Source organism: Buteo buteo, chromosome 12 (assembly GCF_964188355.1).
Source record: "Buteo buteo chromosome 12, bButBut1.hap1.1, whole genome shotgun sequence".
NCBI lineage: Eukaryota > Metazoa > Chordata > Aves > Accipitriformes > Accipitridae > Buteo > Buteo buteo.
The window spans coordinates 16,663,286-16,675,333 of NC_134182.1; the positions used below are offsets into that span (position 1 = coordinate 16,663,286).

General features: G+C 35.2%; 1 protein-coding gene across 2 annotated transcripts in view; it reads left to right on the forward strand.

Annotated features, from left to right (window-relative positions):
* CAMKMT (calmodulin-lysine N-methyltransferase) overlaps positions 1 to 12,048 on the forward strand; it is a 226,530-nt gene that overhangs the window by 185,974 nt on the left and 28,508 nt on the right. For both annotated transcript variants that reach the window (XM_075042848.1, XM_075042847.1), the window contains exon 7: positions 3,249 to 3,315. In XM_075042848.1, coding sequence (XP_074898949.1) covers positions 3,249 to 3,315 — 67 coding nt within the window. The remainder of the gene's footprint in view (positions 1 to 3,248; positions 3,316 to 12,048) is intronic.

The following is a 12,048-nucleotide window of genomic DNA, read 5'->3' on the forward strand; positions in this document are numbered from 1 at the left end:
GTAGTAATTTTATGATCTGTCTTATGGTAATTTTCTTTTGCATTCTTTTCTGTAGCGACTAGCTGTAACAGAAGTTTAGGCTAAATTTAGATCTGTTTCAGCCACACCAGCCTCTCTGAAATCAGTAAGAATTTTTGGTGTAATTGGAAATAGTATTTGGCCCCAAGTGCCACAGACTACAAATGATGTATTACTGCTAATTTTTATTATTGCTGATAGTATTTTTTAATTGTTTAGCATACTATATGAAGTTAATGTGGGATAAAATACTGTTTTCTTTCCTAGATTCTGCTCTTCAGGAACAGTTAATGCCTAGTATTATGCTTTTTATGTAGGTATTATAGATTAAAATAATCTTGTTTAAAAATTACTGTTTACATCCTCCCTTTAAATTTCTTAGGAAGCTTAAATTACATGCCAGTCATACTATAATATCCAAAAATTACTTTCCCAAAAGTAAAAGTGGTTGTCAACAAAAAAGAAAAAAAATCACTGTCAGAAGCCAGGAAATCACCAAGCAAGTCTGCTAATTATTCTTAATGGGCAAGATGAGCACATTAAGAAACAAATGAATACATCAGTGAAATGTAATTGAAAATCGACCTGGCAATAGTGCATTGCATCTGAGAATCTGCCTTTGTATTATCATCATCATCATAATTATTGTTGGTTTTGTTGTTGTTATCGCTATTCAGTGAGCGTAACTAACAGCTTTGCTTTGTGAGCTCTCAAGCTTTTGAGGATTTGATTTTTCTTTTAATTTTTGACATTCTTCATATTATTTTCCATTTCATACTGCTACATGAAGTATTCACTATGTATGTTTTCAATATCTATATTAGGATATGTTAGTGAAATGTTACAAGTTAAAACAACTTATGAATATGTTAATTTCAAATCATTGTTGTCATTTTAACCATTCCACAGTGAAATATATAGCTATATTTTATGTTAAACATTGGTCTTATGCGTGAGGTTTATGGAAGTTTTTAAAAGGTTATTATGATTTGAGTTACTAGTCCATTTAAAAGACTTCACTCTAACTCACTCCTTTTGCTTATCGTGGGCAGATTTTAATTGATTAACAGATCATTTATATGGCAAAATCAATAAAATAAAGACAGATGTTATTGCTTTTGCAGCTTCGTTCAAAACTTCATTGTTGGTTTAGTGTGTTTTATCTAAGTTCTTTCAGGATAATTTAAATAAAGAAACTATTCAAAAGAAAAACATAGCTATTTTAAGTGAATAATAAAGATATACATAGGCAAAGTTATCAGATTCATGCCCCTTTGTAATTTTGGGTGATATGCATTCAGATACAAATTTTCCAACTTAGGTAATATCTATGACATAGTCAGTCATGAACATGAAATTCTATTTCCCCAGAACACTGGAAGCATCTATACTTGGTTCTACATGTCCAAATCCAAGGATGAGGTTAATTTTTAGTAAAAATTGTGTCCTGTTTCAGAGAGGCTGTGTACCTTCTGCCTTAGCTCTGTTTCACATCATGCACTAGTGACTTGAACTACTGTCTGAAAGCATCAATAATACAAAACATTGCTGCAGTGCACTATAATGGCCATTAAAATATAGTGTATGGATCTTTCAACAGTCCTGGGAAATTTAGGTTAGAAAGGTCATGTTCAGCGTGAATGCCTGAAGACAGGGGCTCATAAATGATTTTAAAAAGCTAGGGTTAGCATGTTTACAACAATAATTAATAGTTTTGCTCAGTTATATAATTTAAGTGCAGTCTAGCTAATTTATCAACAATGTTACTTCTGCCTCTACTTTAAAATAGCATGCTTTACTCATGGAATTATTTATGCCTTCCTTTTACTTCACAGGTAGACCATTCATTACTACTTCTCATTGCATATTGTGGAAAAGATTTAAAAGGCACGTCCAAACTACATAGATTTGTTTAAACCAGTTTTCTGTCATTCCATTTCTAGTTTTTGGCTTCAACGAAATATCAGTTGTCTTTTCTTTTACATTGTTTGGATAGAGGCTTTCTTAAAATAACTTTTCTTAAATAGCCAACTGTGTTAGGAAGGCCAATTACATTATTTTAGCAAAGTAAATAAAAAGATATGTCAGTGATACTTTAAATTAGCCTGACACTAGTGTTCAATTTTCTTACAAGAGCACTTGCAAAGCATTCAACGTATTTTGTGCACCTAGAAACATCCCCCTAATTAGCATTAGATTTCCTGTACCTTAAATAAGAAAGAGGGATCATTGACATCTTTACTAAAAATGTCCAGTTAAGATAATTTTTTGTATTTCAGAGTGAATTGTTCAAATACATATGGATTCACACTGGGTGACATTTGGTATTCTCATAGTTTTCAGTCACTTCCTACACCTTTTCCTTCCAATGGCTTCTCACTAACCACAAATGATTGATTATGAAGGTTACTTCTCTAGGCATAGATGACTGGGCACAGCTTCCCTTGAAAGTTTTCATTGACAGCCCTTGCTTTGCCCTGCCTGAATGGCTACCCAAATTTGTGACCTGATCTTCCGAACTGAAAGAAGCTGAGACATGAGGCTGAGGCATTGAGATGTGAGGCTGAGGCACTGTAGCAGTGCCTATGGGGAAGAAAAGGCATTTATTGCTTTGCACTATATATCTTTTATGGTGGTTCCAAACCATTCTCAAGAAAGCAAATGGACTAGGAACTCCTTTGCCTATAGGCTAAGGTGCTCCCATTGTGCGTTGGATTTGACCCAGACAGAGCCAGGATCAAATGTATGTGTCTTGTGACAGGGCAGGTTCTCAAAACCGTTAAGCCTCCAAAATCTCAGCACTGTGATCTAGTGGTAGAGTTGACAGCAGCATAAACTAAACTGGACATTAATTGACCGTGCTAAAAATTTCTGTTCACCATGGTTGTAATTCTTATATTTATAAACAATAGTTGCCGATAAATGTATATAAGGTATGGGAAGTCTTTTTCAGTTCCCTCTGTAGCTACAAGGCTAGCAATTCCATAAATGAAACAGTAAATAGAGGTAGGCAAAAAGAGCAAGTTGCTGCATAGATATATGGCTGATGTGCTGGAGTAGCAATGTAAAATTTATGCTTCTGAAAAAAGACTCACACTTAGCACAGATTAAAGAAGACCAAGGAGATAAAAGACATTATGAAGGTAGGTATTAACAGTGGAAAAAAGTATTTTTTATTATTTTTATTACTGCTCTGGTTTTGTAGATAATTCTTAACAAATATGCTACAGATGTAAGTGAGATCATCACAAGAAACCAAAATGCAGGAGTATTTAAGGCTCAGAAAGTGTCAAGCTGGTAAGATTCTACTAAACTGTTTTACTGATTCTTGTACATAATTGTATATTCAATGTAAATGCAAAATGTCTGCGAAAGTGTGAAAGTGTGACCTATACTACTGATGCTGACACAGACATATATACAACATAAGTAGGTAAGTGATGCAAAACAGAAATTTGGGAGTATTAAAAAAAATATTAGCCCCGAAGGCATGCTCTGGAGGGTGAGCATTGTAGAAGTTCAGGGAATTTGGCTTCAGATCATCTCCAGAGCCCTTCCTGACCCACCCTGTAATAGGTGTTGCCACTGAGGTTAGCTGTTTAACTGTCTATTTCATTGAGGCATCTCCAGGTACAGTAGGGACTAAAAGCAGCTGAAAATTTGAAGTGTGTTTATCTCTTGTAGTATTTTAAAAGTAAGTTGTAAAGTACTTCATATTTGTGGTGTAGGGTTAAGAATTAGAATGTGCTTAGAGATGGCTACCTAAGAGCAAATAGCGCACTCTTATTTGTGTGTCTAAATCTTCTTTTTTTTTGGATGATTCTCATTCCAGAAGGGCTTTCAGTCCTTCTCAAAGTGACAAAAGTACAGCTGAAAAAGGGCTGAGAAAGGCAAGCTGTTACAGCAGAATAAGCTTATTAACATAGAGGGTTAAACCCATACAATTTTAATGGCTATCATTCACATCATTTATCCCTATGCTTATGTAGCCACTCTGTGTAGAGAAGTTCTTTTAAGTGAGCCCTTAGGGTTAGAAAAATTCTGCCTTCATTAGGGTGTACATGCATATAACTTAGAGATATATCTCTGCATCCTAATAAGTGCCTGCCAAGTAGACAAAGGCCACACGGGCTCCAGGAATGGTCTTTCAGGTTCCATGTGCTGAACACTTCTTGTGAGCAGCCTCAGACACTCATCCCTTCTGAGGAGAGGCTGTGTGGTACGTCCATCCAGAAGCTTAGATTTTGTAGATTTCCAACTGCTGTCTACTTTGTATGAGATTTCGGATTTCATCCCTTGTCAAGACTTCAAACCTGGTCTTTTAGATATCAATCAAAAGCACATTTTCTACCCTGTCCTCATTTACATTTATCTAATGCTTAAGGTCATTTGTGATCATTTGAGTGTATTTCAGCATATAGAATCAGTGAATAATAGATTTCAGCCTCACGCTGTGAAGAAAGATTGTGTTTTTACAAGACATGATGTTGTTTACTGGGTGTTAATAATCACTAATTAATAAACATATCTAGACGTCATAAAATGTTGCATTTTAAGGAGTAAAAATGTCAAGTGTTTAACTTCTTGAGAGCAATAGCATTTGGGGCCTTATTTGCATAAATAAAATAATTAAATTACAAAATAAAGTGAAGTACTATATCAAAACATAAGGCTTATTATAATATACACATAATTTGATTTTTTAGTTGTATGTTCTTAAGGCTTCTGCAGATTCGTTCTAACAGTGTAAAGTTTTATGAAATAAGTATTCAAATCACTCTCTAATCCCCAAAATAATGATCATCTTGCATTTCTCTATCTTATACACATTCATAGTTGATTTCTCCTGTCAAAATTAAGGTTATGCTTTGGTTAGTTATTTGAGAAATGCTAATGGATGAATTAGTCTTTCAGATTCAGTAATGACATGTGATGAAGGCAGTAACAGTTATTTGATCACTCCTCGAGGCCTTGAAGAAACTAAAAGGCTGATGTAAAATCTGAAATATTACTGTAACCCTGATTCACTTTTCCTATAACTGAACCCTATTTCCTATCCCCCGATGATAATGGGGGAAAAAAAACACAAGAAAATGTAGTGTTTTGTAGGGAAGAATGCAACACTGGCATGCAAAGTGATGTTAGGTGACTTGTTTTATGTTGATCAGAGCTTGCAGGCAAATTAATATAGTGATATATTTAAGTGACTTACTGCAACATTAGTTTAATCGGGAGAAGGCATGTTCCTCACTCGAACGTACCATTTAAACGGTGTTCAGTCTTGTAACTTTGCACAGTGTCCAGTGCAAAGTTACAAGATTCTTTCCATATAAAAGATAATTCAGAATAGACCCTTCTCACTGCACCTTCATCTCACATTAGGATCTTACACTCTTTTCCTTGCACATGGAGCAGAAATTATCAGTATGAGAGTCAGTTTGTGACTTTTCCAGACATTTAAGTCTAGTCTTGGAAAATATGCCAAAAAATGTATGGCACAAAAAGGAACAATCCAGTATCAGCCAAGAGAAGTTAGATTAGGACAACCTGCCATACATTTATTTATTTAGATTTATACAAAATGCAGTAAATGAGCACTTATCTAGCTCTCTGCCAACTCTCGATTATTGTTTAAAAGTACAGTAATGTAAGCCAAACTGGCAGTTTGTCATATTATGTGTTATAATGTAATAATAGATATTTAGTAAACAGTTTACTTCAGCAGTGGATATACAATGCTATTTTATTTTTAGCTTCCATGAGTATGTTCAGAAATTTTATTTACACTTACTGGAAATAGGTACAGTAATAATACTGAATTACTAATAATGACTTGCCATGGTAAGATGAATTATTAATACCATATATGGGTTTCAGGATTTTTTTCCCCACAGTTCAAAAATTATCCATGAATCATGTTGTTTACCCCATAACTTAGCTTATGAGTTATCCTGATAGCAGTCTTTGTACCATCAACTCTTATTAGTTTGACATGCATTATATCATTGTTTTGAACATGTCCGCCAATGATTAAATTAGCAATAACAAAGTCAAGGAATCGCTGCTCTTTTTCGCCTCTTTATTTTAATGTGGAAATCTTCCTGAAGCACAGGTTTGGGTAGTAGAATTTTGAAAGCTTGTTGTTATTACAAATGTCATGATGGAAAAGCTTTATCAAACAAGACGACTTGCAGTATATTCTAAAGGTTAACAGACTCTGTCTCTCTTACCTACCAGGGAATTTGTTCTTCCATCAGATTCACTTGTCTGAGAAGACCAAATCTGTTAAGAATAAAATTTGTATACTTATGGCCGATATGGGACCTGTGAGTTTTAGCTGTGGACAAGTCTATTATTTTGCTAAGAGTTGCCTCAGAGAGATTACATTCTACAGAAAAGTGTAAACAAGTACATATAACATCAAGTCAGTGAGAGAAATGCTTGTGGCATGATGCACCCTTTGATTTGATTAGTAATAATGGATCATATAATCTTTGTTCATTCTATAGTTAACATTAGAACCCACATCAAGAATGTATGACCATGTGACCAAAAGTGACAATTCCTTCTTCTTAAAGGTTAACAGATAGGTTATAATCTTACCTGAGATTTTAGTGTTCCTTACAAATGTAATGAATTTACAAGCTTCCAGAATTAAACCTAAAAAGAAAAAAGTCTAAAGAAAAAAGACTAAATGGCATCCAGTATAATAGTGGATGAGGTCTCAGTGACAGAGCACTAAACTATATTGTCCTGATTCCATTCTTACATCAATTATCTCTTTCTCTGTAACTACCAACATGTCAATATTTTACCTTACTGCAATGTTCTTCAAATATGCCAACTTTCTAACCTTCCTGATTTCAACTGGTCATGTAACAGGTTCCATCAACATAGAACAGCCTTAATAAAGACTCTCTCTCAGTTTTCATTCATCAGAATGACCTGAGTGTAGCTAAATTCAAACTTTCTGAAAACATACTTACTGAACTTGTGTTTGTCAGCTTAGCAACCCTAAAGGAATCCCTTTCTTCCAACTACTTTTTCAGTCTCTTCATGTAACACTCTTGCATGACAGCATTTATTGGCAAGGAGGAAGCTGCCAAAAGGAACTTCTCCTGCTCTTTGGTTAGAAAGAAAAGGCTCCTGGTTCCTGGTCTCTTAATTTGATCACTTTATGTATGTGTGGGAAGAAACAATGAACAGTCTGTCTGTTCATGCCCATTGTGAATTTGTAGCGCTCTGTCAGCAAAAACTCAGGTGGAAACCATTCCATGCGTCTGATCATACTTGCCCTGCTCTATATCTTTTCCAGCTTCAATCTACTCATTTTCAGATGAAGGTGATCCGTACTTCATTCAAAGTGTGCATAAATGATAGATATATGTAATGGAATAATTATGCTTTCTGTTCCTCTTCTAAAAATGCCTAACAGTGATTTGCTTTTTTGACTGCAGTTGAGCACTGAGCTAATATTTTCATGACATGGTCTGTCACAACATCAGGAGCTTTGCAGTGACGGTCAGTTTGGAGACCTTCATTTTCTTTATGAAGCCAGAATTATTTTTCCTGTTGTGCACTTTGCATTGATTGCACTGAATTTTGTCTGTCATTTTATTGTCCAAATACTCTGTTTCATCCTTCTGAAATTCTTCACAGTCTGCTTTTTTCCTCACTATCTTGAATAACTTCTTAACATCAGCAAACTTTGCCACCTCACTGCTTATCTCTTGTAAACATGGTGAATAGAACAGGTCCCAGGAGAACTCCACTGATTATCTCCCTCCATAGTGAGAGCAGACCATTTATTACTACCCTGTTCCCTGTCTTTTGTTCTTTTATTTAGCCATGCCAGGACTCTTCTCCAGTGGCTGTCTACTTTCCTTAAATGTTGTTGGTGAGAGTCTTTGCCAATAACCTTCTGGAATCAGAAGCAGCCTGCACTACCCAGATCACCCTTATCTGAATACTCATTGACACCTTTGAAGAGCTCAAGGTTTATAAAGCAGGACTTCCTTTTACAGAAGACATATCAAAAAAGGCTTCTGTGGTGAAATGGTCTTCAGTTTCTTCTCAGTAAACACCAATGCAAAGAATATTAATTTCGCCTCTCTGAAATGTTATCCTCTGTGAGTGCTCATTCTATATCCTGATTATTAGCTGGCAGGAAGATTTAGAACAAAAGAAAGAGTACACTCATTTTGGGCCTGCCTAATTTTATTATTATATTTAATTTTACAAGTTTGTGATCCTTTCTTCATTTGGATGTGACTTCAACTTTTGGAGGAATGACATCTTCTTTCTAAGAACCTTCTTTACCATTTGGCCATACCAGCTGACATTCACCAACTTCCAAGCCTCTCCTATTTGTGTATTTCATCCCATTGTGTTGACCTAATAAAGTTGCAATTTATTTTAAATTGCATTGCAGTTTTGTCTATCTTCTTTATGTGACCAGACAAAAATATTTAAAGAGAAAAAATTTAACAGTTAGCAAGCTTTGTAGAGAAATTTCTAGGTGTTTGGAAGAAGAGGGAGAAAAGCTAGGTGCTAGCTAGAAGTATAGTATTGCATTATTTTAAATAATTCTTGCTCAAATCCCTGGCTATTTTATGATGGTCTCCTCTTAGGTTAAAAAACATGCTTTTGGTAAAACTATTCCTCTTGTACTCCCTTGGACTGGACAGAAAGACTAGGTGGAGACCACTGATGTGAGAAAACTTACATCTTTCTTCCCAGGGTTTTAAAGGAAAATGTCCATGAGATGTTAGAGTCAAAGATTGTTTGGTTTATTCCTGTGGTCTTTTGTGTATCCGTCTTTTTAGCCAACTTTTACATTGTTCACTGGTTCATGTTGGTACTGTTGTAACTTTGTCTACCTTTCCTTGTCTACCTTGGTTCTGACTTAATAGGCAGTCATCAAGTATATTTTACACACTTTCAGTAGGCTCTCTCCTTCACAGGCACTCTCAGCTGATCTTTGCCACAGACATAGGAAACCTGGGACAAACTTTAAATTGTGACAAAATGATGCTTACAGTGTTATCTTTGTTTATTTCATTAATATTCAATTAATATTTAGTTATTCAAATCTTAACCAAGGATACTGAAAATGAATGGGGTTCAGGAAGGAGGCAGAAGAATGAATTAGGGTCTGGAAATGAGAGAATTAAAGAGCTCTGTTTACTTAACTTGTCAAAGAAATGACTTGATTGTTAAGAAATGAATTGATTTTGATCTCAAAGTCTCATGTGGGGAAAAAAAATCTTTAATAGAAGATCACTCTTTAATCTAGCTTACAAGTACCTAATAAGATGTAGAAATTGAAGCTAGACAAATTCAGTCTAAAAAAAAAAAGAGATTTGACAGAATGTTAATACATTAGAACATCTTTCCATGGGAAGTGGTAGTTTGTTAAGCAATGAATGTGTTTAAATCAAGTTGGATATCTTTCTGAAACATGTCTATTAATTTCCTGAGATATATGGGCTTAATACAGAAATTTGAAATCTTGAATGTTTATTGTGGTCCCATCTGCCCTCAGAATTTAAGCACCTGTGAATTACATCTTCTCTTCTGTTTTTAATTTTTCCTCCCATTATTCAGTCCTTCTGGATCTGCCTGGTTCACTTCACATTCTTTGTTTTTTCTTCTTGTTCTCTTGATTATCCTCCCCATATTCATGGATAGACTATTTTCCATAGAGCAAGAAACTGTCTTCTTTTCCTTCATATTTTTACACAAAACTAACTTTAACAAAGCTTTCATTTACTGATCCTACCAGTATGTTTGTGCCAGATGTGCTTACTCTGTCTTGCATTTTGAAGTGATGTATTTTTTTATACCGTATCAGTCTGATGTGAGAACCATCCATTTTGTGCATAAGGTACTACATGAACTTTGCTAAAAACAGTAGTCAGTCTCTTAAAGACTGATTTAGAATGTATTGATGTAGAGGAAGGATGCGAAAAAGCAAATTCACAAACACCAGTGGTATTTTTTTAGTAATAACATTTTTATACAAGGTATTCTGACTTCTTTTAAAAAAATAGCCACACTTGTGCTGAATGCTGGGTTGTGGTGTGTCTACAAAATGGAAAACTTTATTCTGCAACAGTTGTATTTACGTGTAGTGTATTTATTATGCCCCAGAAATTTAGTAGCTTTTCATATGCAGCAAATGTTTAAGCGTTAGGACTGTTATTTTTTAAGACAAAACTGTAATGTGCCCATCTGAATTTTAGCAAAATATGTTGTACAGAATAAGAGAAAGAAAATACGTTCTCCAAATAAGGGAAGCATGTAACTTCATCATATACTTTTAAAAAGGAACTTTTAGACAGGAAAGCCTAGATAGACTCATAGAATATCTCAAGTTAGAAGGGACCCATAGTTGGTTTTGAGGTTTTTTCTTCTTTTGTATTACCACATTAATGTGACGAGGTTTCATCATGAATTGTTGTACCAGGCATTGTATAAACACAGAGCAAAAAGGCAGTTTGTGTTAGAGAATCTATGGTCTAAGACCAGAGATAGATATGGTGAGGAAGGTTAACGAAGATAAGTGTAGTCAGCGTGATAGACAGATTTGGAGGCACAAGAGCAGCCTAGCCTTTTTTCAGTTTTTGTAGGCACTATTTTAAAGGAGAGTTTCAAGGATGATGGAGTAAGTTTGTGAATGTTCGTGGATAACATAGTGGAAAAAAATTGTAAAGGTGCTTGCTTGAAAAGTTAAGTGGAATATGGTAGACTGACATTAGGGCTGATTAAATAAGGGATTTGTCCTTTCAATATTGAATGAGAGATAAAAAGTAGGGAAGTGAACTGTTATGAAGCATTTGGAAAAGACATCTTGCAACCTGGAGAAGTACAAAGAGAAAGGTGACAAGGTCAGGGTTGTAGGCAAGAAAAACAATCTTTGCAGCAGCCTACTGAATAAATATTAATAGGGCAAGACTGCATTTTCCAAGAGCAGCGAGAACAGATGTTAAGATTTAAGTGATGATGACATGGTCAAGAGTTTAAGTTGAGTGGGTAGATAAGAAACTGCTTAGAGATGCTATGCAGAGGGAATAAGCAAAATCTGGACAGAGCTGAGGTATGCAAATATAGAGGAATGTGTAAGCTAAGTCTAGATTACAAACTGGAATTAATGATTATGTCCAAAGGGATCAAGAAAAGGTGGTAACAACAATGTTTTGTTGTACTTCAGAGGTGATGAGCTTCTCACTCACTGAGGCTGTGAAAATACTGAGTTGTGAGTCTGGATACACAGTGTGAAGTAGAGAAGTGGGTAGTGGGGTTTAGCTTTTATGGATGAGATAGCCCAGAAGTAAATTTCAGAGGAAGAAGAGGTTGAGGTGGGACATTGTGAAATTACCAGAAATGTGGGAAAGGTTTGAAGACAATCTTTAGAAGAGCACTTTGAAAAATGGAAGAGACAATTTAAAAAAAAACCAACAGAAAATAATGGAGTTAAAAATTCTAATGAGTAGCAAGATTTTCCTTGGCTGAAGAGAGAAGAAAGGTCTAGGAGAATGAGGATAAAGTGCAGATTTTGAGCCTATCTGAGAAAAATCATCAGTATACTTTGACAAGAGTAGATAAATGATGTGGAAATTGCCAAAACCTGCAAGGAGATTGTTAGAAGGAAACGTCCATCAGCAATTGTAAATATCACATTCAAACTGCTTAGGAATGTGAGAGGAAAGGGAGAATGATTGATGTTGGGTACCTGTGGTTGAAAATTTAACCTTGGTCCCTTCAAGCCAGGTATGCATTGTAGGGAATGAGATAATGGATAAGAATACAAAGCAAAGTGAAGCAGTGAAGGTAAGAAAGGCAGAAGGTGAAAGAAGGTGGAGAAATAAGAGCAACCTAATGAGACTATAACGAGAAAGATGGGGAAATGATAGTAGGCAAATTTGCAAGACCCCCCAGAGGACCTGTAGTGATAGGCATACACATTGCATCTGTTGCTAAATTAAAAAACATCTTCTTGATCTTTATACAAAACTGAGAAATCTCAAA